General features: G+C 38.2%; 1 protein-coding gene across 1 annotated transcript in view; it reads right to left on the bottom strand.

Moving 5' to 3' along the window:
* The window catches only part of CFAP54 (cilia and flagella associated protein 54), a 290869-nt gene that overhangs the window by 76034 nt on the left and 198817 nt on the right, over positions 1–16018 (bottom strand). Inside the window, exons 51-56 of the mRNA XM_047065944.1 lie at positions 8697–8802; positions 6414–6561; positions 5459–5616; positions 5112–5291; positions 4885–5011; positions 826–981 (exon numbers count right to left, since the gene is read on the bottom strand). Coding sequence (XP_046921900.1) covers positions 826–981; positions 4885–5011; positions 5112–5291; positions 5459–5616; positions 6414–6561; positions 8697–8802 — 875 coding nt within the window. The remainder of the gene's footprint in view (positions 1–825; positions 982–4884; positions 5012–5111; positions 5292–5458; positions 5617–6413; positions 6562–8696; positions 8803–16018) is intronic.

The following is a 16018-nucleotide window of genomic DNA, read 5'->3' as shown; positions in this document are numbered from 1 at the left end:
CACCGCTCTCGACCCCATGGTTAGCCACAACGTTCAGTGGAATGGCACTTTTGTAGCCAAAGGGCAAGGAAGGAAAATCATATAATCGCTATAAAAAGAATTCAGTTTTCATTTAGTGTGTGGACAGGGCACAGAGCCTCCCAGGGTTAGGTTCACGCCTGGGCACTATCATTTAGTAGCTGCTGACTTAGAGAAGGTTTCTTAACCAGACTGTACCTCATTTTCCTCATCTGTCAAGTAGGATTAGCCATGCATACCCTGTAGAACTGTTGTAAGAATCGGCAATATGAGAGGTTACACACTGACTACTATAGGGCCTTGCGTCTAGTCGACGATCAACAAATGATAGCAACCATCATCGTCACTCTTGTCATGCCCAAAGTAGCCACAGTAATTATGCAAATATATCGTACATAACTTATAATTACAGGTGTGCTACAGCTATTTAAGTGGGTATGTATCTTTTATAGAAATTAACTAAAATGCTTAGCTAAGGAATGAAATCACGCATAAAAAATGCCTTCCAAGCATTCTTTAAGAAGCATTATTTATAGCTAAATGGCTGATGCTGACATTTTTGAGTCAAACATAAAACTTTGTCTAAGGAGGGTCAATTGTAATTATAAAAGAGACTAAGTAGTAGTACTCTTTTTCCCCTTTCTTGATATAAGTTTGCCAAAGGTACCACTTTTGTGTCATCACTAAGCCCTTTATAAAATATGTATTTTTTTACAGTCAGTGACCAGATTTTCAAGAAGCACATTGTTAATAGGAAAAAAAAATCCCATAAACTTTATCACAGTTCTGACCCCAAGTACATCTTACCTTTCTGAAAAAGAATTTCTGCCTCTACCTCATGTTCTTCTGCTGCTGCTACCTTACAGAGCTTCCGTGCCATTTCAAAAAGATGAAGGGCAGGTAACCACTTCGAGGGATCCTTCTTTTTACTGGTATAATAGACTTGTTTGGCCACTGTATGTCCTAAAGGGAACAAGTCGGATGGTGAAGAAAGAATGAAACACACGGCGTTTGTAACAAGCCTCCACGTTACCAGATTTCTCTCACAATAAGTTTGCTTAAGAACTCTAGTAGTCTTTACTTTCTAGCATCTAAGAAATATTTTTTAAACTCAATATTCAAATATTTCAATGAACTTGAACAGTAGCACTTAGAAACTTTATCTTTGATAAATTTCAACATTTTCTTATTTTTAAAATGAAGGATATAATCTCTCAGGTCTCTTTCAGCTCCAACATTTCATGATGCTCTACAGAACAACTGTGTTCCTAACATGAGGTTGTTAGTAGGAAAACGTCTGTAAGTCTTATGAAGCTTTATATTTTTCCCAGTAAAAATTTGCATATATTAATAGGCAGTAATTTTGTTTCTATTCAGCTCTATTAGTGGTGGCTTGCTATGCATATTTTATCACTGCAACTAGATGCCAAAGCCATTTGGATAAGGGCCACATGCTGTACTTCTTGTGTGGTCCCGTCATCATTTAAGATAATGAAGGACTGTTGTATTGTTGAAGAGGCATTAGACGTAATCTGTGTGCCCTCACAGACAGACAGACACGTAGCAAATATTTTCTGAATGCTGGATAAAATGAGAGGCACTGGGCAAAAATGAGAAAAGAGAAAAAGAAGAGCTCAGGCTTATTAAGTGATTCCTACAATCCAGGAACCATCCCAAGGACTTAAGCATTATCCCGTGTAATCCTCCCAACTCTGAATGGATGTCATTAGTACACTTCACAGAGGACAAAGCAGCGGCACAGTGATTATTTTATTTTATTTTATTTGCCCAAAGTCATGTGACTTGTAAGAAGCAGGGCTGTGATTAGAACCCAGGCAGTCTGACTCCAGGGCCCACACTCTAATTATGACAAGAGTAAGACCAGACTGGAGTAAGACCAGAAATCTTTCTCCAGAGTCCATGCTCTTCAATCCCAACAATTACCAATCGTGAGTAGATCCCAGGTAAGGGTATGCTAGTAGCATTTTGTCCAAGGCAACCTCATTTTTCAACACATCTGCCTTTTATATGTCTCATTTATTGTTTCAAATTATATTAGAGCTGTTTATTCACATACGACAACATTATCAATTATCTTCATGTAATTTGGGCACTGACATATATGTACTATATATAAAATCTATGTTATATATAATAAAGTATTAATATATAATAAAAACACTTGCATTGTCTTCTGGATTTCTATTGAAACAATAAAGGGATTTGTTACAGAAATTACTGACAGTTCTCTCTCTCCCCCTAAGAGGATGACAGGCTGTCTGAGGGCAGAGATGATCACTGGCTCCCTCTTGTATCCCCACTCCCCAGCATCATTCTTGCATCTTTCTTCACTGCTATTACGTAAGCAATCAATAATCTATTTTTTAATCTCATAAAGAAGCTCGAGGTTCAGTCATTAGTGGGAAAAATAATCTCAAATAACCATGATGCTTATTTTTGGTTTTATGAAAGTCTCAGAATGCCTTTTTCCATCAGAGGCTTTCACAAAGGAAAAACAATTGTTTAAATGGCTCTATTCTTGCGATGCAATCTATACTCTCCCTATAAAGGAAAACTGTCGAGAAAGCATCAAATCAGATGATTTTATGCTTCATAATATTGAAGTGCTCCTTTTTCCAATAAACATCAACTCTGTGAAAAAGAAGTTGTGAAACTGATGTTGTTTTGACAGAAAATCTGCTTTTGGTTTTGTTTTTTAGGTCTGTATTTAATATAATATAACAGAAAGCAAGCTGTTCTGCCTCAAGTGAGTCTAAAAAACAGTGGCACTATTGTCACAGAGTGGTGACACATCTTCAGGATTAGGAAGTCAGGAAAGCAGAGAATACATTTGATTTCACACAATCTGCACAATTTAACACAATCTGTACTTTAAGCTCTTGTAGAAATTGAATATACTGATAATATAACAAACTGTGAACTAAAAATATACAAAAATAGCTCTTATGGGGTCAGATTGCTGGAAGGAAGTCTAGAGGTCAGCTAGGCCAGCCTAATCTCATAAATAAGGAGACTCAACAATATAGAGGTGATACAATTTACCCAAAGTAATAAAATTCATCTCTGATGATGATGATGAGGAGGAATCACATAAAATAATAATGAGTAATAATCATGAGGGGTAGAAGGGAGAAGATCCTGGACAGATGATGGTTTGACCACACACAGCTCTCTTGCCCTCCCTTCACACTGTAGTCCAACCATCCACCTCTCCTTAGCTGAGCAGCTACTGGTACAGGAGGCAAATGGGTACCAGGAAGTGAGGGGTATGTTTTAAAATGTAGGTTTCTTTACTGTTCAGGTGTGTTTCTTTACTGTTCAGGTGTGTTTCATTACTGTACAGGCCAGGAGACAACTGCCACTGAAAACATAGTTTACGACAGTTCCCAAGAAGCTGGGACACACCACATCACACCGGGCCAGACAGAAAAGCCCAAAAGTTGGTCAGGAAGTAGAGGGAGCGAGGGGAAAATGTGGACAAGAATCTTTATTTTAGATGTGGTAGGAAGGGACGGGTAGGTTGGGGTAAACAGGCAAAGCAGGTTTCGGATTAGCTAGTCTAAAATAATTTCAGCGGGCTGAGCTAGTAGTCTGATGATACCTGTCCCAGGGGTGATTAGGGCAGGAAAACAATGGTTCAGAGTGTCAGAGCCCAGCAAAAGACTACAAGGGAGCCCAATAAAGGTTCAGAGAATGGGCTCTGGAATAGTCTCCATTTAAAGGGCATGCTCACAGGATAGTGGTTTGGTAATCTCTAGGCATTGGCTAGCCCCAGGAAGTCCTTCCCTAGTCAGCAGGACCCCAGATGTCAAAGTATCAGAAATACGGAAAAGAAAAAGGCATGATTAATATAGGTTAGAACACAGAGAGCTGCTATAAGATTTCCTGTCCTCTGAGCTGGACAAAAGCCTGGGAGCTCGAGGCAGTCAGCTTTGGGTCAAAGGCCAGAGACGGTGTCCTAGAGAAAGCTTGACACAATCTGTAAGCTCCAGAGAAGGACAGCACTGGTCAGCTCCACTTTGGCTCCAGAGGGCTGTACGCCTCTTGCTTCCCGGTCCACCAGCTCCCATCAGGTCCAGTCAGAGCTGGCTCCAGTCTAACCTGCAATCGATTCTTCAGCTCACTTTCTGCCATGAGGCTGCCCCTAGCCCACTCTGATCAGGCTATCCTGGTCTCCTGCACTTCCAGAACAGGTCAAGCTTGTCCTGACCTCAGAACCTACAACACGGCTCTCTCTGTCTCCATCATGCATAACTAGTCACTTGCAATTTAAGGTTTAGGGTTAAATACCACTTCCACACAGAGCTCTTCACCAATGACTCTACTTAAACAGGCACCCTTCCCTTCATTTTTCTTTATCAGCAGAACTCATCCACATATTTCACAAAATGGATCACAATTTATAATTACATACCTATATGTAATGCATTATTGTACATAAGCTTTCTGTACCCTTACTCATTTTCTGCCTGGTACTTGTCAAGTATATATTTTATTTTATACAATATTTATCTCTATTAAATTTTATAAGGGGGATATTTTATAAACATTAAAAGATTTTATACAATATTTATAATATGCACTTCTCCATATGGTTTGTTTACTTGCTTAATTCTACCTCCCACATGAAGATCAGTGACTGTACCTGTTTAACCTCCAGTAATTTCCCAGGACCTCACCCGGAATCTGGCGCACAGTAAATAATCAAAAACTATTCATTAAAATAAATGGAGCCCGAGTATTCATAAATATTGCCCCATTTGAATGTACTCCTAGGATAGCCTGCCTGAAAATGACAATTTCTCATCAGTGACTTGAGTATAATATATGTTAAAGCATTCTTACCAATCCTCATTTTTGTTTTGGCCAATAACATGACATGGGGAAGATAGATATTTTTCAAAGGCTGCGATGGACTTGCAGAGTCAGTGTTTGATAAAGGAAATTCAATCGTTTCTCCGAAAGTTAGCATCTGTGAAAGGAACGCTGTATTAGTGACTAGCTAATGTGGTTTTGAATAAGATGATGGAAAAGTCAGTGTCTAAGTCTTAAGGACACAAAAGTGCACCCACCTGTTCAATAAGAATGTTGTGAGCCTGAGTCAACAAACATAATTTTTCTGTTTTTGAAGAAGGAGTTTCCTTGAATTTCTCAGCTTTTGTTAAGTCATCCAGCAAAAGCATGCTTCTCACCAGGGTTAAATGAGATCGAGGGGAAATAAATTCACTTTCTTCAAGCAAATGTATTACAGCCTATTAAAATAAAATTATTGCTTTTGATAGTCCTGTTTCCAATCCACTGAAACAAGAGCTGGCCAAACTGTTACGCATTCAGCATCTAATGGGATTTAAAATTCTCTCCTTTTGTTCTAATCAGAATCAGTAGGTGAATATCAATGTGAATGAGGTCTCCTTCCTACCTGAAGGTTTGTTATGATGTCTGCCTTTAAATGCTTTTCTTGTAGGCCAATGATTACAGCTTGCATCAAGAATTCAGCTTGTAGCTCCCTGTCGCCTGCACTTTTTGCTTCCATGCACCCTTCGTTGATGAGGCTGACGTAATCTGTCATATTGTTTTCTAAAGTGAATAAATGCAGTTATTTAAAATGCACTGAGAAAGTAAGAAAGCACATACGCATAAGACCCCCAATATTCATCACAGGAATATTGTATAATAGAGAAAGGAAGATATAAAGACAGAAAACAGACTCTACATGAAACACTAAAAAAAATGTGCTGCAATCTGGGGAAAAGTACTTTAGGGTATTCCAATGCTACAAAAGTAATAATGCTACATGAAAAATATTTAATGTGAGAGATGGATAGAGATGGCTGGATAGATAGATTTACAAACAGATAATTATTAATCACTGTAAAAACTGACATGTATATGCACCAGGCTATGATCTAAAACTTTATAAATTTAACCCATTTAAGACTGACAATAACCCTATGAAGTAGGTACAATAATTTCCATTTTTGCCAGAGGAAGAAACTGAGGCATAGGGGGATTAAGAGAGTTGACCAAGGAGGAAGTGGTGGACCGAATATTTGAACCTAAGTCAGGTACCCAGCGACGGAATCTGTGCTCAAGCCCCCTACACTACGCTGCCTCCCTGAATGACAAGAAGACTTGCATGTTGGTATTTTGAAATCTCCTTGCCTGTTTTGCATACATCAGAAACACAGAGGCCATTTTCAGTGTTACGGAAATGACTATTTTTATAACATGAATTCTCTTATTCTGGAAACAGATCAAGCTATAAAGTTGGAAAATGTGAATGTTATAATCGAATGTATCCCAATAAAACCTCCATTACCTAAGTAAAATTAATGTTTAGGAAAACTGTTATTAAGAAAACAGGATATTTGTACCTGTCACAATTCCAACGCCATGAATCTGTGCAACAAAGGCGGTCACCAATGCTAGGCGGCATCTCAACCACAGATGGATGTTGAAATGTTCTCGAGAATTTAGGGAAGTAGGATCTAGAAACTCACCATCATCTTTATTTTCAGTGGCCTAAACAATATTAAAATGATTGTTATCTTGCCATCTAGTAATTTCAAAGTTTTTGCCTAAATGCTAAATGAAAGTTAAGAGAAGCATCTGATATCATTTTATACTAACTTTTTAATTTTGGAAAATTTGTCTTGCATATTCTATAAAATGGAAAAAATACACACACACACACACACACACACACACACAACAAATAAAATGATTCATAATCCCGCCATGCTCTATTAACATTTGGAATACTGCTTTTCAGCTTTTCTCTTTCTTTCTATACCCATTATAGAAAATAGTTTTGCACTCTGAATTTTTCATTGCAAATGATATTATCAGCAGTATCTAGGTCTTCAAAAATTTTGTGAACATCATTTTAATGGCTGAGGAATAATAAATAATATATTGAGTACTTATTATATTCCAGGTACTGTGTCAAATGCCTTACACACATTATCTTATTTAATCCTCCCGAAAAGCCAAAGAGGGGTTATTATTTTTTCTGTCTTACAGATGGGAGAACTGAGACCTAGAAAGGTTAACTATTTGCTTAAACTCCATTACATTTTGGCAGAGGTGGGATTCAAACTTGCATCCTGAATTTAGAGCTCCCTGTCTTAATCCATTGTCCCACACTATTATATGCCGCTCACATTCCAAATGTGTGTCATAATTGATTTACCATCTTCGTTACTGCACTTTACAAGGGGGTGGCCAATACTCTGGTTTCTCTTCAGATCGTATAAATCTTTCGCCTTTTACGAGAGGGTGGCTAATGTCCAGAGCTACTGAGAGGGAAGGACAAGGGGAGCTTTTTCTAATAGGAGGAATCCATTTTAGACACTTGGGAACTTTAAAACTGTCTAGAACAATGTCCATTTGTTCTAGGAATTTCCTGCTATGCATCTCTGACAGCTTCAATCAATCAGCAACACCTAATATCAAGGAGTGGCCAGCAAGACTGAGGAGGGGCTGGAATGTGGATAGCCAGGTGGGAGGCACAGAAGAGGAGGGGGAGCCTGTCCTGGGAACAGAGTAAGAAGTGAACAGAGCCTTCAAGGCAGGATGGTGACTGGAAGGGGCACACCAAGAACTTGAGGAGTCTAGTATTTAGTTTAGCAATACAGGAAAAAATGCCTATCCCCATACCTTCATCTCTCAGTGCCTACATTTCCTGTTACTATTAGACAGCCAAGTCACCTTCATCTAAAACAGCATTTCTAGACCTCAGCACTGCTGGTGGCTGTGGGGGACTGTCCTGTGCATTATGTGTCTAGGGCGTCCCTGACCTCTATGCACTAGATGCCAGTAGCACCCTCTCTCCTTCTAACAACCAAAATGTCTCCGGATACTGCCAAATCACCCCTGGGAGGCAAAATAGCCCCCAAATGACAACCATTCCTCTCAGTCAATTTTTGAATTAGATTGCTTTTTAGCATTTTTATTGCTTTTAATATAGTAAGAAATGAGTTTCTATTTAGGATAATTAGTTTTGCTTATTTGTAATGACACTAGATATTAGCAATTTTATTAGTAAAGCTTAAAATAATGAGCAAGGATTCTGTGTGATGAATCTTTATGTTTTAATCCTAAACAATCCTCTATCATTAAATTACTTGGTCTTATCAAAATCCAATAAAATTTCAAAGAATTTGTGACACCAGTTGTCAAAGAGATTTTAGAGCTTAAAATGTGGAAGAATCTAACTATGAGAAATCCAGGGTAGGAAATAACACAGGTATCTACTGATGATGCCAAAGTAAAAAATTCAAAAGTGAAATCAGGAGCAAAATAAAGTGAAACAACTTTATTTGCTAAAGAAATCAGATCTCGAATACTGGAAAAATGTATCTGGTGGGACCTCAGTGATTATTACATTCAGTTCCATCAGCTCACAAATGAGATTTAAATTAAACTTAAAATTTTTAATCAAAGAATGTTTTAAAGTTTAAGGGACTTGCCTAAGGTATGCCAATAAAAAAAGGGCATAAAATGGGGCTTGAACATTTATCTCCTTACTCTGAATCCAGTGTTTTCTCTACTTTACGCCTTTATTTCATCCAAGTAATTAGACACTTTCTTAGCATGCCAACAGTTATTATATAGTAAGTATTGTAAAGATAGACATTAATTAAATTCATACATACAGAAGCTCCCAGAGAGATGGAATTCTCTGTGTCATCTTGTACTACCTTCTTTTTAAAAAGTTTTGAATCCTGGAGAAGTCTAAGTGTAGAAAATACTATTGCAGCACTAAAACAGAAAATATATTTTAAACCTTATTAGTTCTGGCAATCTCATTAATAAAATGAGCACATAAGTATTTTATATGTATCAGAATGTAATTCTCCGCTTTTTGAGGTCATAGAACTTTGTTACTTAAGGCTGTACACTTGGAAACTCTTAAGCTAAATTATTACTTACTCAGTGTCTAGCAGAACCAGAAGGCAAACATACTAAGTTAAGAAAACAGAAGCCAGGAGATAGGAATTGTCCTTATTTCCTGTTGCTTCATACATTTGTCTGCACTTTAAACGATCATATTCTCCTCCTCTATAGAATGATAAAATTGTAATTGATGTCACACTTCTTCAAAATGTCTTAATGTATATCAAGAGGCTTCTAAAAATCTATTCCAAAATGAAATTCAAAATGCAGAACAATCTATATACCTGAAAATGCTTATCGTAACATTATTATATAATATGGAAAGACTGGGTGGAAGCCAAATGGACAATATGCCCATCTATCTAAGCTCTCACTTGAATAGTTAATAGACAATAACATTTAACAGGTGTTATGAGTTGAATTGTGTCCCCTCAAAATAAAAATTGTGTTGATGTCCTAATCCTCAGTACCTCAGAATGGTAGTATTCTGAAGTAATCAAGTTAAAATGAGGCCACTTGGGTGGACCCTATCCCAATATGACTGCTGTCCCTATAAAAAAGGAAAATTTGGAGAGACAGACATGCACAGAGGGAAGGTGACATGCAGACACACGGGGAGAAGACAGGCATGCCTAGAGTGGTGCCTTTATAAACCAACAAATGCCAAGGACTGCTGGCAAATACCAGAAGCTACAAGAAGCAAGGCGGGCTTCTCCTCTAGAGCCTTCAGATAGAACATGGCCCAAGAACATTGATTTTAGAGCATGGACTCTAGAACTGTGTGAGACAATAAAATTCTGTTGTTTGAACCCACTGAGTTTTTGGTGCTCTGTTATGGCAGAACTAGGAAACTGATAGAACAGGTTAAAAGCAGATCCCCTGGCTTCTTCCTCTTATGCCAAACCCGTTCCTCTTCCTTCGTCTTCCAACACAGAAGCAGAGCCCAGAATCGCTATTGCTACCTCACCGACTCACATTCTATGTTCTATCCATCAGTGAGTTCTGTCAGCCTCGCCTTCAAAACACAGACACCAGCCAGGTGAGGTGGTGAGGTGCTCCTCACCTCCTCCAGTGCTAGCGCTTTCATCCACGCCACCATCCTCTCCAGGCTGCGTGACTGGGAGCTTCCTGACCAGCCTCCCGCTCTGGCTCGTGTTCCTGCAGCCCTGTTCTCCACACAGCAGTCACAGCGACCTCATCAAGAGGTAAATCAGATCAAACCATTTTCCTCCATATACGTCCCAGAGGCCTCCCGTGTCCCTGGACCGTGGGTCAGTTAGGTTTCTGGCCTAGTATAGGTCAGCTTTATCCATGTCCAGCATGTTTCTGGGGAGGTATAGTCTCTGCTTGTAGGGTCCTAGAGTGTGTACATATGCTCAACGTTTAAATTTTATTTTTAAATCTTCTTTTTTGTCAACTTGTTGTATTAAAAGCTGAAAACATTGTGCCAACACACACACTCTGCCAAGAGACTTTCTCTCTTTTCTTTTTTTTCTCCAGAATCCTTTAAAAAACAGTAACTGGTATTTACCGAGTGTTTACCACCTGTCGGGTGCTGTGTTAAGTGCTTTGGGTGAATTAGTTTACTCAATCCCCTCCGCAATCCTACAAGCATTATCATCACAATTTTAATCCTACTATTATCATCACTATTTTATACATTAGGAAATGGAGACAGAAATGTTAAATGACTTGCCTAAGATGACACAACTAGAAAGAAGGGGGCGGGATTAGAACCCAGGCAGCTGGCTCCCGTGCCTGCCCTCTTAACTGTTGCCTATAGCATGACCTCGGTCTTTCCACAGTTCTAATAAGTTTGGTTTTGTTTATTTTGGTACAGTTATTGGTGCCATGTTTATGATTGCTACGTACTCATTGTTGACTGTACCTTTTATCCATGCAAAGGCTCTCTTTGTCCACTTTAATGCCTCTTGCCTTACATTCTACTTAGCAGACTTCATGAAATGGGATCATTGTAAAGATTGAATGAGCTATTTATTCTTTCATTTGTTCAAAAATACACACACATAGGAGTACCTCCCATGGGCAAGGAAAAAATCTAGGGGCTATGGATACAGTCCCTGCCCTCATAGAATTGGTATTCTAGTAAGAGTGGGGTGAACTTATTAGCAAATAGGAGTGCTTACCAAATAGACCATGCTCAATACATGCGAGCTGTTCTCACTAGGTAGACCGAGTAGGCCAGGGAATATGAGGGGTAACCAAATTGATTTTTTTTCTAAGTTAGTAACCAGAATATAAAGCTTTCTGTGATTATTGAATTTTAAATTCCCAAGATGCTACTGACTTGTTAAAATGGTTTAGATATTTGTAGAATATTTCCTAAGGTATTGTTCGTGACTATATAACTTAACTGTTTTTCTTTAAAATAAAACTAAACAAACAAGCAAGAAATCAACACAAAATGTGACACAGATTCAGTACGTGTATAGGAATGAAAATTCCTCTCCCTGACACCCCTCCCCACTCAAGGATCCTTAAGAGTTTCTTTCTTTTTTTTTTTTTTTATATATATGAAATTTATTGACAAATTGGTTTCCATACAACACCCAGTGCTCATCCCAAAAGGTGCCCTCCTCAATACCCATCACCCACCCTCCCCTCCCTCCCACCCCCCATCAACCCTCAGTTTGTTCTCAGTTTTTAACAGTCTCTTATGCTTTGGCTCTCTCCCACTCTAACCTCTTTTTTTTTTTTCCTTCCCCTCCCCCATGGGTTCCTGTTAAGTTTCTCAGGATCCACATAAGAGTGAAACCATATGGTATCTGTCTTTCTCTGTATGGCTTATTTCACTTAGCATCACACTCTCCAGTTCCATCCACGTTGCTACAAAAGGCCATATTTCATTTTTTCTCATTGCCACATAGTATTCCATTGTGTATATATACCACAATTTCTTTATCCATTCATCAGTTGATGGACATTTCGGCTCTTTCCATAATTTGGCTATTGTTGAGAGTGCTGCTATGAACATTGGGGTACAAGTGCTCCTATGCATCAGTACTCCTGTATCCCTTGGATAAATTCCTAGCAGTGCTATTGCTGGGTCATAGGGTAGGTCTATTTTTAATTTTCAAAAGGCCCCGAATAGCCAAAGGAATTTTGAAGAAGACCAAAGCAGGAGGCATCACAATCCCAGACTTTAGCCTCTACTACAAAGCTGTAATCATCAAGACAGCATGGTATTGGCACAAAAACAGACACACAGACCAATGGAATAGAATAGAAACCCCAGAACTAGACCCACAAACGTATGGCCAACTCATCTTTGACAAAGCAGGAAAGAACATCCAATGGAAAAAAGACAGCCTCTTTAACAAATGGTGCTGGGAAAACTGGACAGCAACATGCAGAAGGTTGAAACTAGACCACTTTCTCACACCATTTACAAAAATAAACTCAAAATGGATAAAGGACCTAAATGTGAGACAGGAAACCATCAGAACCTTAGAGGAGAAAGCAGGAAAAGACCTCTCTGACCTCAGCCGTAGCAATCTCTTACTTGACACATCCCCAAAGGCAAGGGAATTAAAAGCAAAAGTGAATTACTGGGACCTTATGAAGATAAAAAGCTTCTGCACAGCAAAGGAAACAACCAACAAAACTAAAAGGCAACCAACGGAATGGGAAAAGATATTTGCAAATGACATATCGGACAAAGGGCTAGTATCTAAAATCTATAAAGAGCTCACCAAACTCCACACCCGAAAAACAAATAACCCAGTGAAGAAATGGGCAGAAAACATGAATAGACACTTCTCTAAAGAAGACATCCAGATGGCCAACAGGCACATGAAAAGATGTTCAGCGTCGCTCCTTATCAGGGAAATACAAATCAAAACCACACTCAGGTATCACCTCACGCCAGTCAGAGTGGCCAAAATGAACAAATCAGGAGACTATAGATGCTGGAGAGGATGTGGAGAAACGGGAACACTCCTGCACTGTTGGTGGGAATGCAAATTGGTGCAGCCGCTCTGGAAAGCAGTGTGGAGGTTCCTTAAGAGTTTCTAAGGCACCTTGGTTACTGAGCAGCCTTCAAGGCTAGCACAGGATAGCCAGTAGAGGGCCCTGGAAGAAGAGAGAGGTGCCCATCCCACCCTTCTGATTCCGAAGATGAAATTCTGACTTCAAGCCAAATGAGGTATGAGGTTTGGGATCTTGCTAACCCCAAAACTTAATGAATAAAATATAAACGGTACTAGTGTGTCCTAATCCACCTGGCACTGCATAGATGCACAATGGAAAGTTTCTAGTCTGTGCTCCACCGCAGAGACAGAAAGAGTAGGATCACTCACTATAAACACTCTAAAATCCCCAAGGAAGGAAGTTTCATTCTGACACAAAATTAAAAGGCTCAAATGGTATCCCATTTAGACACTAAATTAAATAGAAAGGAAAACTTATTTAAAAAAAAAGACAGGACTCTGAGAGAGGCAGCCCTAAAAGAAGCAGAAATACAGTTTGAATAACTTTGATCCCATTTACTTCTTATTAACATTCATGACAAAAATGGTCAGTTTGTTCTCATAAAATCCATGCAGCTCACTCTACCTGTCACCCTGGGGAATGTGCCTTTCAATTTCCTTGACACATAATTTTATTAGAAGTATCATAAAATGTCAAGCTAACCATCATTTGGGAAAGGGACTGTCCAACACTCTCAGCAGCGCCCAAACAGAAGCTCGTGGGGGGTAAAGTTCACATAGGAGAAACTCATTCATCTTGACAGTAGACTTCCCCAAATGACAACTCTGCTGCAAAAAGGCAACAACATCAAAGTTTTTGCAGGTTTTGTCCCAAGGGTCAGGTTCCTGTATTTAAAATAGGAGTGATTCTGATATACTTGCATATCATTTGCATATGTCTATCTGGTCTTCAAATTAAAGTTCTATTATGACACTACTTTCTGTGGCCATTTTGTAATTTTTAGTTTCTTGTTTCCTTCTTCCTCCCTAAAGAAATAAAAAATCACTCATATCCTCCATGCCCTCATGCAGAGGGCAGGGGGATGAATGAAGGTAAGTGGTAAATATTTTCTAGGGCTGCTGGTGATCCCTGAAACAGTTTGGAGAAAAGAGTTCTACATTCTTCTACAGGAAATCATATAGTCACATATTTTGTAGATAGAGAGGGAGATGATGTATTTCTATATATACAAATCATATACTTTCTATAAGAAATCACATAGTAAAGTTTCCTTCTCTTCAAACTTCAAGAGGGAAGATGATATATTATTATGCTAATTCTATTTACCATTAATCAGCTACCACTGTATTCTCAAAGATAGCTATAAATATAACCATACATTATTTTTTTAATATAACAATACTCTAAATCAGTGTGTCTCAAGCTTTTTTTTCCCCTCAGCACTCATTTATACCCTTAAAAATTATTGAGAATTCCCAGACTTCCATCAATACTTATCATATTAGAACTTAAGCTGACAAATTTTTAACTCTGCTAATATTTATTAATTCATTTTAAAATACAAACAATAAACCCATTACATGTTAACATCAATAATGCATTTTTATTAAGACAGCTATATTTTCCAAACAACAACAAAAATTAGCAAGACGAATGCCATTATTTTGTATTTTTGCAAATCTCTTTAATGTCTGGCTTAATAAGAGAAAATCTACCTAATAGAAGACTTTCATATCTCCTTCTTTTGTCTGCTATGACATATTTGGTGGGTTTTTTTAATATTTATTTTTGAGAGAAAGAGAGAGGGAACAAGTGGGGGAGGGGAAGATAGCAAAGGGGACAGAGGATGCAAAGCTGGTTCCTCCCCACCGAGGCAGGGCCCAAACTCATGAACTGTGAGATCACAACTTGAGCCGAAATCAGATGCTTAACCAACTGAGCCGCCCAGGCGCCTCAAGTTATGACATACTGTTTTGGTTGAAGTATATGAAGAAGACTAGGTCTCACAGAGGTAGTTGTTGGAAATAGAAAGAGTATTATATTCTCTTAAAACAATTGTGAATATTCTTTGATACTACACCAAAATGTGACAAGTGATAGTTTCTTAAAAGTTTCTTGCAATGTGAAAGCTAATACCACACACTGATGCTATTTCCTACTCTGGTACATTAAAACCTATTGGTCTATCTTGTTAACCAGGATTTTGGAACAATATACACTGGTGATTTGGAATATAACAACTCCCTGAGTTATGCAAATCCCCTTAATGTTGAAACATTTCATTATACAGTTTAAAAAAAATGATGCTTGTTAATATTAATGACTCCCAATCTCATCAGAACTATGTAAGCATTAGAAAACTGTCAAGCTCATGGTAACAAATAGAAATTTTCCAAAATTCTAATTTCCCTGAAAAAGTTCAGATTTTATCATTAGCAACAGATACTATTAGTTGTTTGCCTTAGAAGTGGCATGTTCATTTTGCTCATTTTCAATAAAATGCCTGTCAAACACCCAAGTCTGAAAAACCAGTTTGTCAGTTGCCTTTTCAAATAAAAATAGTGTTCTGTGAAAATAACTGCTTGTTTAGCTCTCATTTAATTACATATGTGTTCTTCCCCAAGACAACCACCAGACTTTGATATGCAGCAAAGATGCTTTAGGAGTATTTCCCATTTAATATTCCCACAGAATATTAAAAATATATTCAAGGATGGAGATTTATAAATGTAATAGGTTTTACTGGTTCATCAAAAGCATTAACTGGATTTTTATTTTATTTCATTTTTTTTTTAACTGCAAGCATGCAGCAGTAAGGAGTGTAATGGCCACTAGTAATACTGTTTGTGGCCACTGCTGTGATTCACAGCAAGAGGCCAGAAGTTTTCCTATCATTGCTCTTGAAGCATCAGTGAAAATAAGAACACGATGAAGATGATGAATGACATCTTAGTCTTGTTGTAAAAATAGTTCTGACCTTACAGACCCCCTGAAAGGGTGTTGGAATCACCCCCTAGAAATCTGGAAACCACATTTTGAGAATCACTGCTCCAAAATGGACTAGACGGATTTTCATCACTGTTTAGAAACCACAAAAATTATAAATTTCCAAAAATCTATACTGCTCTAG

The sequence above is a fragment of the Lynx rufus genome, unplaced genomic scaffold (assembly GCF_022079265.1).
Source record: "Lynx rufus isolate CCGP_SWC_20201006 ecotype Redwood Valley unplaced genomic scaffold, mLynRuf1.p SCAF_7, whole genome shotgun sequence".
Lineage (NCBI taxonomy): Eukaryota > Metazoa > Chordata > Mammalia > Carnivora > Felidae > Lynx > Lynx rufus.
The sequence above is the reverse complement of the archived record's forward strand: the minus strand, read 5'-3'. Positions and strand labels throughout refer to the sequence as shown.